At 50.4% G+C, this 18,416-nt stretch overlaps 1 protein-coding gene and 1 long non-coding RNA gene across 4 annotated transcripts in view; one reads left to right on the top strand and one right to left on the bottom strand.

Moving 5' to 3' along the window:
• The window catches only part of SLC25A37 (solute carrier family 25 member 37), a 46,155-nt gene extending 29,268 nt beyond the window's left edge, over positions 1-16,887 (bottom strand). Inside the window, exon 1 of one of the 2 annotated variants that reach the window (XM_018052336.1) lies at positions 16,545-16,887. In XM_018052336.1, coding sequence (XP_017907825.1) covers positions 16,545-16,754 — 210 coding nt within the window. In that variant the 5' untranslated portion in view covers positions 16,755-16,887. Of the gene's footprint in view, positions 1-6,522; positions 6,542-16,544 lie in introns of those variants that run through there. The other variant, XM_018052338.1, reaches the window with a different exon arrangement.
• Positions 15,074-18,416, top strand: part of LOC102178073 — a 52,246-nt gene continuing 48,903 nt past the window's right edge. For both annotated transcript variants that reach the window (XR_001918466.1, XR_001918467.1), the window contains exon 1: positions 15,074-16,134. This is a non-coding gene — a long non-coding RNA (uncharacterized LOC102178073). The remainder of the gene's footprint in view (positions 16,135-18,416) is intronic.

Below are 18,416 nucleotides of genomic sequence, written 5' to 3'. Positions count from 1 at the left end.
AGCTCCCTGGTAGAATTCCAGGGTGTGTGGGTCGGGGTGTGGGGGGGTCGTCCTCCTAGCTTCCTCCTTCAAGCCGAAGGGCTTGTAAGTCTATACTTTACATTCCAAATCAAAAGATAGTGCCCAAAGTTACACAGCCCATGCAAACAAAGAGTAGAACTTTTGGAACTAGCAGCCTCCTAAGAAACCATATAGTTTTAGTTCCATTTTGCCATTTTACAGATGAACAAACTGAGACTCAGACAACTGAAATGCCTTCTAAGAGTCTGGTGGGCTGGTGGGCTTCTGGTTATCACAAGCTAATTAAAACTCACCCTAAAATGCAAATTTAATGTTCTGTGTGTGTCTCCAGAGAAAGGATCCATTTTGCTATGTTTTTCCTCCTTTCATGCCCTGCCCTCCATACTCAAGCTCTCGGTTGGCAAAGGTTCTTCCTGTCCCTTCAACTCTGGCTGCTCAGAGAGGATCAGAAATCTGTTTTCAATTTAAAAGCCACTTCTAGTAAAAGCCCAGCTCTGTAGTTAACTTTCATTTTTTTAGGTTCTGAAAGGGAATTTCAGAAATTTTCTTATGATTAGATTATCAGAAAACTCAAAAGACTCTGGAAGAGACATTCAAGAGGAGGTTAAAGTGAGAATTTTTACACCAGGTCAGGGGAAGTGTCACCGGCTGGGCCAATCACGGATGCCAGTGGAGGGAACAGCACTACCTCCAAGGATAACAGATCCCACGGTGACAAACTGCAGTGTCAACTCCTTCTCTACCTCCTTCTGAACCTCAAAAGACTTTCTCGGAGGCAAAGAAGGAACTAGGAGTCCCTCTAACTTGTCAATGTGTTCCTTATTATTACTCTGTTTTTTTTTTTACAAAGAAAAATTGCTAAAGCTGACATTCTTTTTTAATCAATGTCTTTTTCATCTTGCTTTAGGTATTTTTTAAAACTGAATTATAGCTGATTTACAATGCTATTTAATTTCAGGTGTATAGCAAAGTGATTCATATATATATATAAAATACTTTTTCAGATTCTTTTCCATTATGGGTTATTATAAGGTATTGAATATAGTTTCCTGTGCAATGCAGTAGGTTCCTGTTGTTTATCTGTTTTATATATAGTAGTGCGTATCTGTTAATCCCAAACTCCTAATTTATCCCTTCCCCATCCCCCTTCCCCTTTGGTAACTGTAAATTTGCTTTCTTTGTCATTGAGTCTGTTTCTGTTTTGTAAATAAGTTCATCTGTAACATTTTTTTTAGATTCCACAAGTGACATCATATGATATTTGTCTTGCTCTGTCTGACTGAGTGAAGCTGATATTCTTGCTGCTCTGAGGACTAATTATAAATCTTCAGTCATTTTTGAAATAAATTTATTTAACGCTTCACACTTCCTGGCATAAATACACTCATTAATTCAGTGACTGAGAAGCCAAGATTCTAGGGAAAACAGTTTTTCAACACACTTACACTAAAAGAGAGTTCTCTAGTCTTTCTCGCTCATTTTAGGTTATTAACCCTTTCACTGACAGCCCCTATTCCAGCAGGGCATCTTCTATGGTTTAATGTCCACCAGATCCAACTTTTGCTTCTACCCCAACTGTTTCTCCTGGGGAACAGCTCGGCATTGTTAAGCAAGACTGAAAAAGGCCCACGCACGTCCTCCTTCAAAACACCCAGCAGGTTTAGTAACAAAGACCTCAGATGCCAGGGAAATCCACAGACACAGAAAGAGAAGGCTGGCGTTGGGGTCGGTCAGTTCTTGCCCGTGTCACAGGACTGGTCTTGTGGAGAAACAGGACTCAGTTTTTAGAAGCTGGGAAATCCAGGAGCGTTTCTCTCTTAACCTGGACTGATACGGGCACCAGAAGGAAAATCCTCAAGAGCCAGCAGCTTCCAGTCTTTATCAGAATCACTGGAGGTGGATGGACAAGCCCCAGGAACTGAACTCTCTGCATTTAGAGAAGGATCCACCAGAGACAGAAGGACTCAAAGAAAAGAGAGGGCAGGAAAAAAAAAAGTCCAACTATTCAGCTGCCTTTAAAAACTGACAAGGAGGGGGCGACCCTGGTGGATCAGCAGTAAAGAATTTGCCTGCCAATGCAGGAGATGCAGGTTCGATCCCTGGTCCTAGAGGATTCCACACGCAGTGAAACAACAAAGCCGGCGTGCTGTAACTACTGAGCCTGTGCTCTAGAGCCCAGGAGCCACACCTACTGAAGCCTGTGAGCCTAAAGCCTGTGCTCCGCAAACAGAGAAGCCGTTGCAAGTACTGCGATTAGAGAGCAGCCCCCACTTGCGTGACCAGAGGAAAGCCCATGCGGCAGTGAAGACTCAGCAAAGCCAAAGATGAAGGAATAGAAACATTTTAATGTCATCAAAAGGAAGTAACAAGGAATGAGGCAGGAATCTGAGTGTCCATCACAGGCCCCCGTATGGGGCTCGAGATTAACTTCCGTCACTGCCACGTTTCTCTCATCACCCTCTAAACTGTGATCTGGGCCTGAAAAGGTTACTCAGGCAAACCCTGAACCTCCCCAAATCATGTGCCTGTATTTAATTTTTAGCTACTTGCCTGGCTGCTGCTCCAGCTGGCATTTGCCACTCATGTCACCCATCAGTTAGGAGCCGATTATGAGCAGACATGCCTGTGACATGACAGCTTTCCTCCCTTCCTCTGTGTTATTGACTCCTCTGGTCCTCAGCTCTGCAGGCAAAGTTCCCACCAGGGGGAGGCTGGGCCTCCCTGGATGCTGCCAAGCAGTCACTTGGTGGTCAAACAGTGAATTAAAATTCAGAATGCGGGGGGAAGGAAGAAGAAGGAATTTCAGAATGGGGGGCAGGCCCTGGTGTGACCCCCTCCCCACCTCCAACACAAAAACTTCCTTGGCTGATTCTGTGGGCAGAAGGCTCAGAGCAGAAACCCAAAATCAGAGTGACAGGGGAGGGCACAGGTGTTCTGGAGATGGCCAGGCACCCTGGGGACAGGCTGTGACATTCCAGGGGAGAGGGAACTGTACAGTTCTGTCCTACCATCTATATCTCCTTCGGTCTAGATACAGATGTTGATATATTATTTCTTCCAGGGCCCTTTTCCTGATCGCTCTTGACAAGGTTTGGTTTCTGTGAGAAGAGACTCATCACCCCCCTCCAGGAAAAATTCAATGATACTTCTGTCCTCCTGGCAGACAGGGGACTTCTGTGGGGACGGACCTCACAGGCGAGAAGCCTCCAGGCTTCCAGTGCTTGGCACATGTAGTCACACCCACATGCTCCCAGTTTTGAGTTAATATTGTCATTAAAATGAAGACTAGGGGATGATGCTGCACTTTTACACATGCCTTTTAACTCTTTCTCGGTAGAGAAATTCCATGAATCAGGCTTATGCAAGCCAACACTTAGCAAACAAGCCGTGGAAACAGTGACTAAGGGAAGAGAGCTGGTTCTACAGTCCATGACATGCCCTGGGTTCGTCCTTAGACTTTCTCACTCATGTACACACACACCAGCATCTTCTTTCCCTTAGAAAGGCTTCCCCCTATTTCTTCAGTGTGGCTTCTGAGATCTGATCATCAGGCAATCACTCGTTCCTCTAATTCAGGCTGGAGACAGCCCTGGGACACCCATGGGATACAGCCTCTATTCCAGGGGAGCAGAGCACCCCACTGCAAGTCAGAGGCAGGGCCCTGCATGTTTCCATTCCTAGCAAGCTGGCTGGCAAGCTTCCTGCAGCTGCCAGCACCCACCCTCACATCCACCTTCCACACCATCTGCCAGGCCCAGGGCAAGGCAACGTGCCAGCAAAACCCCCTCCCTGTGGGCAGTGTGAGGAAAGGAAGACCAGGGACCCCAGGACAAAGGCATCTGTGCCCTACCTCCTTCCCTTCTTACGTTCAATAATCGGTGGCCATGAGTAGCCATAGCACACAGAGCAGCAAGGGACCAAGGGAGGTAAGGGCATCAGCAGATACAGAGTCATGCTTCAGGATGATGGGCCACCTTTCTCAGTCCCCAACCTCACCCACCTGCCACTCAAGGGGACAGACTCACCTGCAAAATGAAATGGAGCCTCGAAGGTGATAACCCCACAGAGATGAAAGGGAGGGGCCGCCACTCCCTGGAGGAATCCTTAATCACTGGTCTTAATCACAGAAGTTGTATGCAGGCCTCTCATCGCTGGTCAGACATCATCAATTTTAAATGTATTTCTGAGCATGCCCCAGAGTATAATTGGCTCTTCCTGATTACCCAGCGAAAGAGGTGGTGGCAGACGGCCACCCTGGTCTTTATTCAACAGATGGGAGACACAGAAGGTAAGGAGAGAGGCTAAGTGCCCAAGGCCACGCAGCTGCAGCGAATCCTGCAGTGGCCGGAACCAGAGCCTGTATTTTCCATTCCAACTAGCTAAACCTACCCCTTTAACAGGATCCCAGTTTGATAATAAATACCACGGCCTGGCACCTGCAGAGAGCTTTATACTTTGTAAATGGTATAAAGGTCTGTTGACTGCAAAACAGGCTGTATTTTCTTACCACATGTATTAAGTAGAACTGAAAGGGAGGTGCAGCAGGCATTGTTACTCTTCCTTATTTGAGATGAGAAAACTGCAGCCCTAGCAGACCAAGGAACTATGATGTAGTACTCTTTCCACAGGTCATTTTTAGGCTGTCTTTTGGAAAGGAATCCTTAAGCTAATCCAAAATCAAGTTACTATACCGAGTCCAACTTTGACTCACTGCTAAAATGAGAATGTGCCATAGCAGCTGCAGTTTGCTCCAGAGAAAGAAGCCAGAGAGAACCAAAAATATCCTATGGCAATAACCATTTGTGATCATCCCCTTGCCCTACATATCGGAACAGGAGACCAAGGAACTCCAACCTACAAGTTAGAGCTCCGAGTTCCAGGCTAGACTATGACTGTTTGCCAGAGCTTCCTCAGCTCCAGTTTCTCCCTCCCAAAAATGCAGCTGGGACCCCAAAGTCTCCTCTCAGAACCCAGCTCAAGGGCTCTGCCATCATTAACATGAGTCTACATTCCAGCACTTCACATGCTTGCTCCTACCTGATTCCTTTCCTCAACTTGCCTTTAACAGGATCCCAGTTTGGTAATAAATACCATGGCCTGGCACCTGCAGAGAGCTTTATACTTTGTCCATGGTATAAAGGTCTGTACCAGTACCTTCAGTGCTGGTATAGCCGAAAGAGGCGCAAGTTCCAGGCCATGTTATTGTTCTGAAGCTTAGTTTTCTCATTTATGAAATGAGAGACTGTGGGTACCTTTTCCTATCTTCAGAGGAGAGCTAAGAGGATCAAGTGACAGAATATAGGTTAAAACAACACAAAAATAATGCAATATAGAGTTACAACAGCAACATACAAGTATAACCAAGCATTCAAGCAATAACACTTTCTGGGGTGGTCCAGTGGTTAAGAATTCACCTTGCAATGCAGGGGATGTGGGCATGATCCCTGGTCAGGGAATAAGGATTCCACATGTGGAGCAACTAAGCCTGTGTGCCGCACAACTACTGAGACCATCTGCCACAACTAGAGAGCCCATGCACGGCAACGAAAGAGCCTGCCTGATGCAACGAAGATCCTGTGGGCATCAATTAAGATCCAATGCAAATAAAAAATGAATTTAAAAAAATCAGTCTAAAAAAAGTAGTAACACTTTCAGAAATGATAATAGGAGCTAATAGAAAGTAGGAGCTTATTAACATTCTAGTTGTAGCATAATTCATTCTCATAGCAACACACTATGAGGTGTGTAGTGTTTCATTCCCATTTCACAGATGAGAAAAATAAGGCACAGAAAGGTTTCAGCAATTTGTCCAGGCACCAGTCAGGCAGTCTGGACTCAGGGCCCATGCTGTTAACCTGAAAGGCCCTTAATCATCCAGCATATTACCTCTGATACAATCTGTCATTAGTGGGGCCTGTCGAGGTTTGGGCTTTCCTGGTGTCTCAGAGGATAAATAATCTGCCTGCAATGCAGGAGATGCAGGTTTGATCCCTGGGTCAGGAAGATCCCCTGGAGAAGGAAACGGCTATTCACTCCAAAATTCTTGCCGGGAGAAATCTATGGACAGAGGAGGCTAGTGGGCTAGAGTCCATGGGGTCACAAAGAGGTGGACACGACTGAGACAAGCCACCTGCAAATGTGATCCCACCTGGGCTACGCAACAGCCCTGTCCAGTAGGTAAACAGATGATGTCAGTCCAGGCGACTAATAATAGTCTATGAGACACAGAGACACCAAGCCAGAGAAATAACTCATCCAGGTTTCCAAGCAGATGAGTGGCAGGATGGGGACTTCAATTCATGGGGCCTGACCCCTCCACCCCCAGCCTAGTGCCCTTTCCAGGGGTCCCAACACCAGCACAAGTCTGACACACATGCCCCCCTCCCCAATGCCTACCCACAGCAGCATCTCCAGGGAACAAAGGCTGAGGCCACACTGAGAGATACATCAGGGGCCTCTGCCACCAGAACTCAGGGGACAGCGCCTTTCTGAGTCACTCACAGGATTTTGTGTGTGATGGATCCGGAGGCTTGTGGCCCCGGGGGACGTCCTCTCGGGGACACAAAGTGGCAGTCCCTCCACCTGACCCACGGTGGCCAGACATTTCCTAAACCTGTTATGCAACTTTTGCTTCAACCAAGCTGCTGCTGGGATTTCGCTCTATTTCAACATGTTTTGTTTTCTCTTCAGAGAGAAAGCACGAATGTGAAACCAAAACACTTCTTAGTGACCAGACAACGGCCCTTCCCGGCAGGCTGGGATTACTGGGCGGGTAGGGGGCGGGGCAGGGGGGTTGGTTCTCAAAGTTACCTTCTGGGAGCCAATTTCAGCTTCCAGAATGACTAACAACCGCAGGGGTGAGGAAGAGGATGTGTGTGTGTGGTGGGGGGTGGGGCACAGTACAACTGAAGGCCACTGTTTCCCAGAGGGGAAGGAGCCAACTCGAGAGTGCCCAGCAAAGAGCCCCCAGTGACACTGCCCCGCCGGCCCCAGAATTTCAAGATGGCAGGCTGAGCCCTTCTGAGTTCACACACCCTGGCCCTTGCACCCATATGGAAGTCAATACCAAGTTGGGTCATTCTTCTCCCCAAAGTGAGCCGGTCTCATCACCTAAGCTCAGGGTCTAATTACAGGGAACAGGCTCTGGAAATAGGAGCCAGGACTTATTTTGGTTGCCTGGTTAAGGAGGGCCCACAGTCAGTGTGCACGAATGAAGTGGGTGGCCAGATGAATAAACAGCCTCATCAGGGGCTTGTGGGTTCCACCACAGAAAACGGACAGACAAAGGGGCTGAGAGAGTCTCTGTGTGGCCAAGGACAGTAGGGATCCCAAACAACGCTAAGCAAAACAAAATAAAAACTAGCACTTGTTTAACAGCAGGTTTTAAAGCACTTCCCCCACCCCCACCTCACATCTCTTTAAAACAACTGACTCATTCAACAAAGAGTCACAGAAAACCTTTACGTGTCTCTGGAGAGTAGGTCCGAGGGGGAGAGGGTCTGAGTCTCAGCATGCCACTCAAGGTAGTCCAGGTTTATTCTGAAGGCAATGGGGACAGCCATGTGGTATCAGGTGGAGAGAGACACTACTGGAAGTGAACTGAGACAATGGGGCTGCAGCTCGACCCCCTCAGGCCCCTCTCAGGCTCTGCTGCACCACGGAGAACAGGCTGGATTTTCAGTTCCAATCAGCTAGCTTCGCCCCTTTAACATGATCCTCATTTGATAATAAATACCATGGCCTGGCACCTGCAGAGAGCTTTAAGCTTTATAAACTGTGATCACTACAAACCTGGTTGCCTTTTCTTCCAAGACTCAATTAAGTAGATCTGAAAGGTAGGTAGGACGAGTATTATTACTCTTCCCTGTTCAAGGAGAGAAAACTGGGGATGAGCCAGATCAGCTAAGAAGGATTTGTGGGCATTCATTCAACAAATACTTAACTGAGCACCAACTATGTGCCCGGAACTGTTTCAGGCAAAGGGAACACCCAAGAGAACAAAGGAGTCAAAAATTCCTGCCCTTTGGGAGCTGACATTCGAATGACGGAAGACGGACTGTGAAAAATGGAGATCATATTACAACTATGAAAAAAATACTAAATTATGTAAACTTATACGTATTAAGTTAATGGTATTGTGGGTTACAGGGTAACACATGCTGTGGAGAAAAGCAGGTCTGGGCAGTGGGGAAGTGCGAGCAAAAAAGGAGGGGAGAGAAGGGGCGGGTTTATCCAGTTGTGACTCTTGTGATCAGGGAAGCCCGCAAAGTACAGGAGACAGCAGCAGAGTCCCCTGAACCAGCAGAAGGGAGAAGAAAACAGATCTAAGGAGGATCACAGATGCAGGAGTGGACAGGTCTTGGAAGCATATGGGGAGAGGGGAAGGGGGGCAGAGATGGGGGAAATGCTGAAGACCATCCCCAACCTTCTGAGGAAGGGGGCCCAGGCCAAAGGGAAGACCAGAGGAGAGGGTAGGATGTCCATGATGGACGCTAAGGCAGCCAACTGGACATGTCTCCAAGGCAACAAGATACCCAGCTCCCAGACAGACCCGACCAGAGACACAGATGTGCAACCCGTGAGTTATCAGCACCCAGGGAGGAAAAGAGATGTGTCCCGAGAGACAAAAAGAAGGTGGAGGACAGAACTGTGAGGAAGACCAGGAGGCTGCCTGTCATCAAGAGAGACTGGGAAAAGGGTAGCTGAATTTATTAGCCAGGAAATCGCTGGTAGCCTAGTGGGGTTTCAGCAGAGCGGTGGGTACAAAGGAAATCAACCCTGAATAGTCACCGGAAAGTACTGATGCTGAAGCTGAAGCTCCAATACTTTGGCCACCTAACACAAAGAGCCGACTCACTGGAAAAGACCCTGATGTTGAGAAAGATTGAAGGCAAAAGGAGAAGGGGGCAGCAGAGGATGAGATGGTTAGAGAGCACCAACCCAGTAGACATGAATCTAAACAAACTGCAGGAGACAGTGACTAAATAGAGGCAAAATGCCAGAGGTCTGGGGGGAGGGGGGAGGTGCCAAGGGGAGGAGGCAGAAACTGAGTGTCAACCATCCTTTCCCAACATTTGTTATTTTAAGGAGGAAGAACTCTTGGGGCACATGGGGTCAAGGTGAGCTGCCTGGGGTTGGTTTGTTATTTAAGATGAGACAAGCATGGATTCAGAAATGCTCTTAAGAAGGAACCAATGGCTGGAGATGGGGATGGGGTAGAGGCCAAGATACTGGAACTGGGTTACTCAAGAGACAGATGACCAAAATAACTATGACCGTGACCTTGAGAACTCAGGCACCAGACACTGCAGCAAAAGCTTTACATACGTCATGCCCACTTGATTCTTTCAATAAAAAAGGATCTGAGTCTAGGGATTCATATTCCCAGTCTATAGACAAGGAAACCGAGCTTAGAGAGGTCAAGTAAGATGGCCCAGGTGAAGAGTCAGGATTTAAACCCAGGTGTACATCAGTGGTTGCTACACCCACTGATTCTCCTTAGAAGAAGGAAGGACCCTCTTACTTTACAATAGGAGACGGGGCAGGGATTGGCAGGCTAGTAGGAAGGACAGTTTCAGGAAGAAGAATTGGATGGAGTCCGGGTTCCTCTAGGAACAGAGAGCAAGATGCCCCACAGGCTGAAAAAAGTGGAAGGGTGGGAGTCTGAGAAGCAAGGTAGTCTGAAGCAGCTGCTCAGCAGGATGGAAGCCGACTGACCAGAGCACAGGGAAGGCCAGGCTGGGGCCCCAAACCTTGGCACACAGGGCAACAGTGGACACAACGTGAGGGTTTCTCCCGAAAGGCTGGGCTTCCCTGCGGGCATTGGGTTGTTGGGGATCAGATGTGGGCAGGCAGGTGTTGGAAGATCCCAAGGCAAAGAAACTATGGGCTGGGGAGTGGCTGCAGTGATGGGCTGTGGGGGCCAGGCTGGATGAGGAAGCCAGGGATGCAATGAGATGAGACAGAGAAGAGGTGAGAGTCTTCACACAGCGTGACCATGAGAAAGCTGTGGCCAGACTCTGAGACGTCTGAATGCACGTTTCAGGGGCAGAAAGGCTCAGGGCCAGGACAAGGCCCTTAGAAGCAACAGCCATGGACCTGAGTGGCGTAAAGAATAGAGGGATTTGGGACTTCCCTGGTGGTCTGTGCTTCCGTTGCAGGGGACACAGGTTCGATCCCTGGTTGGGGAAGTTCCACATAATGTGCAGTAAGCAAAAAAAAAAAAAAAGAATGGAGGCACTTGGATGTTAGTCAGGTGGTGATCAAAATGGAACACTCTCAGGATGATAATAGAATTCAGGATGGACGAACAGTCTGTGAGCCAGATGTCAACATCCAGAGGATGAGCGAAAGTGGCTGGATCGTGTTGTTGTTGATGATGGTACTGAAGCTGAAAGGTCCCACCCAGAGGACAGTCCTAACAGGAGGTAATGATAAGCGCTGTAAGGACTTAACCCTCACAGATACCCAGGACATCAGTACCATTTTTTCCTTCTTTTATAAATGGAGAAACCGGGCAGAGAGGTGAAGACATTTGCCCCAGGTCACACCCAAGTGGGAAGCAGGACCACAGTCTGGCTTAAGAGTCCCTCCCGATACCCATCCCGCCATCCCAGTGGAGAAGAAGGTGAGTGGTAACACATGGAGAAGAGGGACAGACGCCGGTGGAAGTGGATGGCAGGAGCCTCAAAGGGAAGGGAGAGCTTGATACGGTGAGCAAGTAACAGTGCGAGGGTCGCAGCCCCAAGGTGCCTGGTTAAACTAATGGGAATCATCTCCACCTGAGAGGCATCAGGGAGAGGCCTCAGGAGAAGCGCCGGATGTCTATCGGCACAGGGAGGAGGAAGGAACATTCAGTGAAGATGTGAAGCAGTCAATTACAAGGAACTTCCACAGGGTCCAGAGGAAAAATAAAGAAGGAAGCCAGGGAAAGTTGGTTCAGGAAAGAGAAAGCAGGAAGAAAATTAGCTTCTGCATTTCATAGATAAGGAAACTACCAGAATTCCAAAAAGCTAAGTGTCCCACCCAACCAGTAAGTCAAAAGCCTGGGATCTGAACTGCCCCAAACCAGTTCTCTGCCTCTGAGAATTCAGGCTCAGAAGGAGTCTGAGGGCACGTTTGCAGTTAAAGTGATTGGAGGAAGCTTCCTATGAAAAATGGCAGCAGTGAACATTCCAAGGTGTTGGCTGGGAGAGGAGGGCAGGCTTTGGGCGAAGCAGAACTCACAAGGAAGATTTAAAAACAAAAAGCTTTCCTTCTCTGGGCAGGAAAGCTTGGGGACCAGGGGAGACAGGAAAAAAGCCAGAAAGCTCAGGGGTTCAAGAGAGACTGCCAAAGGCTTCCTTGAACACAAGCAAGCCAGTTCATCCAGGGCGTCAGGGAATGCCAGAGGGGTCCAGACCCCAAGCCTGTAAACAAAGGAAAGCAGGACTCGAGTTTGGAGACTGGTCACCACCCTAAAGATCGAGGGGACAAAGGCCCTAATCAATGAAAGGGCCACAGGTGGCTAAACGTGCCCAGGGGCAACCAGGAAAGGCACAGGATGCCCACTCCACAGAGCGATGCCCTCTGCCTCACCTGACAAGCCCCCTACCTCAAGGGCACGGCCCCTACCCCTTGTGTGCCCCAAGGCGTGATTTGAAAACTGTAATTGAACCCCCCCTCCAAGTTAGCCCCAGTGCTTCCCCCTGTTGAAGATCTGAGGCCGCCTTGGCTGCCCGCTGTAATCTCAAGGGCTATCCCCTCCAAGCCCTCTGCCCTGGCCTTGCCCATTTCTGGACAGAGGGGGCCAGCAGCAGGCAGGAAAGTGGCCACGTGGGGGCCAAGCGCTGTCTCTGGAACCAGATCCCTGCCCCCACTCCTCCAGCAGACCCCAGGCCTGGGCATCAGCACGTGGCCTAGGCATTCATGAAACGAACAACAGTACAGAAGTTCAAGAAGAATTCCTCGCTGGACTCCACGCCACTCCCAGAGCCACCTTACAGAAAAGTGCTCCTTCCCAATGAAGGAGGATGGAGAAGAAGGGAAGGGCAGGATCGGAAGGAGACTGAAAAATCACTGTACTTTTGTCGCAAGAAACGAGAGCAACTTCGGATTTCACACTCTTTGGAAGCAGAGTGGCATCTCCTGAGCTGTATGTGGTTTTGAAAGCACAGGAGTGGGTGGGAGGGACGCTGGCAGCTGCCTTCATCACCCCGTCCCATGATGAGGACCCTAGCAGACTGCTTGGCACTGCGGAGACCAAGATGAGCAAAGCCAGAGGTGGAGGAACGCTGAGCTGCCTGGCACCTGCCCGCCTCGCTGCTGCTGCTCCTCAGAGCTCAGCACTGCCAGGGACGGAAACCCCCGAGGCCAAGCGAGGCTTCCAACTGGCTCGGCACCCACCAGCTCCTAGAGAGAAGGCTTAGACTCAACCAGCTCGGCCGGCTGTCAGTGCCCTGCCATCCGGCTGCACCCTAGCGGGGCAGGAGGGCTTCCCCCAGCAGAGCTTAAAGGGACTGCGTTTCCCTGACAAGCAAAGCAAGAGAAGGGTCAGCGGAAGATCTCTCGCTTCAAATCTTTCCTGTTTCCTTCTGCCCCTGCTTTCGCCACCGCGAGACGCGGGGCATGGTCGGAGAGCGGAGAGCGGTGTGCCTAATCTGGTTGGAATTTCCTCCTCCACCCACCTGGCATTCTCCCCACAGTCCTGAGCGCTCCGGACCAGGGGTTCTCACGTCTATCCCAAGTGCTGGTCTAGGCGACCACACCATTGGGCCCTCTGGAGCACCAGGGAGAGAGAGGCGTATGGCAGAGCTACTGCAAAGCCCCAGCTGGAATGGAGCAAGTCATGGCGACCTCTGGGTGACAGCGCTACAGGGTCCCCTCAACTCCCTCCCTTGGGACCACTGCGAGGTCCTGGCAGCCTGTCCCTTCACAGATGAGTAAGCAGTCATATGCCACTAATGTGGGGCCAAGGGAGAGAGAAAGACACAGAAAGGAGGGGGAAAGTTGCCAAAAGTCTTCTAAATCCCCACTTAAGAATCACAGGCTGTTGACTGCTGGAACTCGAGAGGTGTTAGTGATGATGACGTTCAGTGTTTTCTCAGACTTTTTGGCCTAGCCAGAGGTACACTTTGCACAGCCACTCAGAGGACACACATATACACAACCCAGACTGTCACAGAGCAACAGTACTTCTTACTGCATGCCACACATGCTTGCATTAATATTTTGTACTCTCACCAACCTGGCTTTTTAAGAATGTTTCTCCCACTAATGGTCACCACCCATTTTGAAAAATGCAAGTCATTAAGGTGACATTGAGTGGAGGGGATTTCACAGAAAAGTATATGCAATATTACAATGTGAAGCATTCGCTAGGCTGACTTTCCACACGTAAGGCACAACAGAGCAGCTTGCTGGGCTCAGAACTGAAAGTGACCAGTTCTGAGCACCATGGTCCACACACCATACAGGAGAGAAAAACTGGAAAACACAGGCCCATCCAACACTCTCACTGAACTTTACAAGATCAAGGTTAAAAATGTGTGCCTTATAAAATACAAGAAAAAAAGATTTTTTTTTTCCTTTCAAGATACAATATACATTGATTGGGCTGCAAGTGTAATTAATTATTTCAAATTGCAAGTAATATAAAAAGAAGACAGTGAGTATTCTGTGTTCATAGAAAGGGGGACAGGTGAAAAACAGGAAATATTAACTGGTCCATAACCCCCATTTCACTAGTGACAGAACAGTGCCTAAAGAATGAAGCAAGTTAGGGGCTGGGCTTGAACCCCAACCCAGGGCTCCTGACTCAGTTACGCACAGTCTCCACCATCCCATCCCTGTTATTTAAGAAGAACACAGTGACGGTCTCCCCAGGTGGAGCGTTTCCCTGTCTGAAGCATGGATGGTCCCTGACATCTCATGTTGGACACCAACACTTATGTTGGTTTTAGCACACCTCTGTTTCAGCCTTGCTAGGGTCACACAGCGGGGCTCATGCCACTTAACTCTCTCTGTGCCTTTTAGCCCCACTGCAAAATGAAAAGAGTAATCCAAGGAAACTGTAGCAAAAAAACACAAAAAACAAAAAAACCACCAAGAGGTGCTTTAAAGCCAAACCGGTATGCTCAAAACCAGAACCCCCAAGGGTCTTTATTCAGAGCCAGGATTATAATCCCAGAATCTAGTAATTGTTCCTGATTAGCTAACCCAAACCTGTATTTTATTTATTATTTTTAAAATTTTATTTTATTTTTTGGCTGCACCACACAGCATGTGGGCTCTTAGGTCGCCAACCAGGGATTGAACTCGTGCCCCCTGTGTCTGAAGCACAGTTAACCATTGGACCACCAGGGAAGGTCCCCCAAGCCTTCATTTTACAGTCAAGTTCCACAGAATGACTTGCCCAGGACAGCTAAACCAACTCCTTCGACCACACACATGACATTAACCTGTCCACAAGTGAAAACTGCTACAGAAAGCAATACCAAGTACATAGTAACAAGTGGATCAAAACATACCAACACCTAGAGAGCAGAAGGAGGGGCAGGGAAGAGACTAAACATAGATCACACAATTCAAACACATGCAATTAAGCCCTCTTAGGGGCTTCCCCAGTGGCTCAGCAGGAAAGAATCCACCTGCCATGCAAGAGATCCAAGAGATCTAGATCCCTGGGTCAGGAAGATGCTCTGGAGAAGGGAATAGAAGCCCGCTCTAGTGCTCTTGCCTGGAGAACCCATAGACAATGGAGCCTGATGGGTTACAGTCCATACGGTCACAAAACAGTCAGACACGACTGAGCGACTTAGCACACACACAAGAGTGTCATGCTGCATAACTAACCCTAAAAACGAGCTCCAATGATGCCTTGAACCAAACTCACAGCAGAGGTCAAGAGCCTCAGAAGTGGTCTAGTTCTTTGACGGCTCATGCCTGCTCAAATGACATCTCCCGGCTCCTAACCTTCCCACACTCTGTCCAAGGCACTTGAGACAACAGCTTCAAATATGGGGACTTTTTATTACATGTGAAGGATTATTTCCTAAACAAATGCCACCTGGTGTCCATCCAGGGTCTTTCTTGGAGTGACTTTGAAAACCTAAGAGAAAAAAATCTCCCTGTGGCCTCCATAACCCTGGCAGGCAAGGACCGTTCTTTTAATCTCCCTCTGGCATGCCGGAGAGCAGAGGGGTGATGATGACTCAGACCCAGCAGCACAACATAAGACTTGGGGCTCACCTTAATGTGAATGCCCATGGCCTTCTCTCCGGACCGATATCTGTCCAGCCACTGACTGCCAGCTCTAAGAACTGCTCAGAGCAGGAAAACCCTCTGTATTACACATTCTGGCCTTCCCACCACGCATGTGCGGCCAGCATCAGAAACAAGATACAGACGCTAGTTGGGGAACTCTGTTGGGTCTGCATTCCAAGGTAACTGCCACCTAGAGAAGTCCCCAAATCTCCGAAGCACACGGGGGCTGGAGTCGGCGGGTACCGGTGGTGCATGAGCCCTGGCAGGCTAATCCAGTTCATCTCTCTGTGCCTCAGTTTCTTCAAGTTAATTTCCACGACTGCTGTACGAATTAGATGAGTTCTGCCTACAGAACTGCAATGTATCAGTAATAGTATTACTTCCCCGTAGCACTCTATCCCCGGTCATTCCGTATCCTGAACAAGCTGACTTAGTGCAGCTAGGACAAAAATCCGCCTGGTTAAAGCTACCTCCTGACAGCAATGCATTTAAAACTGCCCGGGAAGCGCGGGGCAAACTGAACGGCTATTACACAACCCATAAGAAAGGCTACATAGCACACGCTCTGCCTGCCTGCCCGCCTCCCTGCAACAGAAGGAGAAGGCAAATGTCACTGTCTCACTGCCTCTCAGCTGCTCGGCTGCCAAAGGGCGGGCGGCCGGGCCAGCCGGGTCGGGGCCACGTTTCTCGGCGCGAGTGTGGTTAGCGCTCCAGGCGACGAGCCCCTCGGGGACGGCGCACGTGTGTGGGAGCCCCGATCACCCGGCGGCGGCCAGCTGACGCCACTCGTCGCGGCTCGGACACCGAGCACGCCAGTGGGAGCCGCGACGAGCCGGGACCGCAAACCCTCCGATCGCGTGGCCAGACGTGGTAAGACTGCTCAAAGCCATACCGGCCGGCTCCGTCTGGAGCCCCGCCGCCACCGCCGAGGCCAGCGGTGCTCTCCCCTCTCCTCGCCGGCGGCAGCGCCGCCAGCAGCCTGGGCCTGGAACTCGGCGGGAGCGGCGAAGCGGGGCGCCGGCTGGGGCACCCTCGTGGGCGCGCGAGGGGGGGGTGGTTTGCCCCCGGGGGCCCAAGCGCACAGCGGAAGGAGCTACGCGGCGCACTCCCAGGCGCCCAGGCTGCGCGCGCCAGCTCCCGGTGGGACCTAGGAGATCCGGGGGCGCCGCGGCGCTTAAGGGGAGCGCGGTTGCGGAGGGCTGCTTCCAGGCGGCTCCCGCGCGGGATGCATAAGCACACGCGTGCGCTCGCTCCTTCTCTAAAGTCTCCTGGAGCCTCACCTTCACTGAGTCTACCGGGTACATGACCGAGTGCTCCAGGATCCCGGCCATCGCTCCGGCTGTCATGTGGGTGGATAAGGAGGCGCTGGTCGGCAGGTTCTCATAGTCCTCCGACCCGGCGTCCTTGCAGCCGCCGCCGCCATCTCGGCTGTCCCCATCCATCCTGCGCGCCCCAGCCTGGCTCCCTACGCCGCCACGGCGTAGCTCCATTCGCCGGCTCCGCGCGGCGCGGGAGGCTGCAGGAGGCGGGCGGGGCGGGGGAGGGGGCGAAAAACTTCACTTCTTTAAAGTGGGAACCACCTCCCCGGTGCTGCGGGGCCTGACGCCATGGCGGGCTGGGGTGGAGCAGAGGGGCCCGAGACACCAATCACTGAAAAAGAAGAGACGGGCTCCGGCCGTGCCATTGGTGTGCAGGATAGTGGGGACCCGCCTCCCTGTGTGACGTAACGGTCCAGTGCAAATTTCCAAGCTACCGGACGGGGGCGAGAGGAGGACGTGGGGTGTCCCGGGAAGTCGTCTTACCTCCTGGTGGGGTGGTGCTGCCTGGCTTGGAGCAGGCCAGGGGGGCAGCTGCTGGGAAGGGTCACCCGGATCGCAGAGGGGGAAGTGCTTGAGGCTGGAGGGGGATCCGGAACAGCGGCCAGTCTACCCACAGAGCCCGGGGTTTTGTTGCGAATAGTATTGCTCAGCAAGCTTTGGCATTCCTCGGGCCTGGAGCAGGGAAGTTACTGCGAATGTCATTTATAAAAGAGCAATTATTGTGGCTGGAGGAGGAGTGGGGGCGCACGTGGGGGTGGATGGAGTTCCAGAATTGAGGACCCACTGTGCGATACGAGGGATGCACCTCCTTTTCTGCAGCACAAGAGCATGTACCATGTTGGGAACAAAGTGAAATCTCGAGATCCTGCCCCAGGCTGCTTCGTTGGCGCGAACACTAAAGTTTTTCTTTCTCAAAAGAAAACACGTGATTCATAGAGCAAAGTTTATTCCTCCTTATTCTCACGAAGGGGCTAAAGCCACACAGCCCTGGACTAGTGAAGACGATAAGTGGTCACCAGGATGAAGCCCTTATGAATGGGCACCTTCAGCACGTTTTCCTGGGGCAGGAAGGGCTTTAAAAGCTTGGCATCACAATAGAAAAGTGACGAAGAGAGTAAACTATTGCAGTATTGCATGTGCCTGGGCTTCCCCGGTGGTGCAGTGGTAAAGAGTCCACCTGCCAAGCAGGAGACCCGAGTTCCATCCCTGGGTCAAGAAGATCCCCTGGAGGAGGAAATGGCAACTCACTCCAGTATTCTTGCCTGGTAAATCCCATAGACAGAGGAGCCTGGGAGGCTACAGTCCATGGGGTCACAAAGAGTCAGACACAACTGAGCAACTGAGTATGCATGTATAGTTCTTTAAAGACTCCGGTCTTCTAGTTCATAAACTCATCCCAAGCTATTAAATATCTTCTTAAATAAAGTGTAACCCAGGTTACTTTAAAGTGAAAGTGAAGTCGCTCAGTCGTGTCAGACTCTTTGCAACCCCATAGAAGGTAGCCTACCAGGCTCCTCCGTCCATGGGATTTTCCAGGCAAGAGTACTGGAGTGGGTTGCCATTTCCTTCTCCAGAGAATCTTCCCGACCCAGGGATTGAACCCGAGTCTCCCGCATTGTAGGCAGACGCTTTACCGTCTGAGCCACCAGGGAAGCCTTAGGTTACTTTATTGTAACCTAAATAATAATGTCTTCTCCATCTGGGAGGAAGAGGGAGGAATCAAAAATTAGGGGAGTAACCTGTCTGTTTATCTAAGGCTCCCTGAAATGTGCGTCTAAATGTGCATGTTCTGGGCTTGAGATTTGGCTTGAGCTGATCAACTTTTACTACACC

The sequence above is a fragment of the Capra hircus genome, chromosome 8, assembly GCF_001704415.2.
Source record: "Capra hircus breed San Clemente chromosome 8, ASM170441v1, whole genome shotgun sequence".
In the NCBI taxonomy this organism is placed as follows: Eukaryota; Metazoa; Chordata; class Mammalia; order Artiodactyla; family Bovidae; genus Capra; species Capra hircus.
The sequence above is the reverse complement of the archived record's forward strand: the minus strand, read 5'-3'. Positions and strand labels throughout refer to the sequence as shown.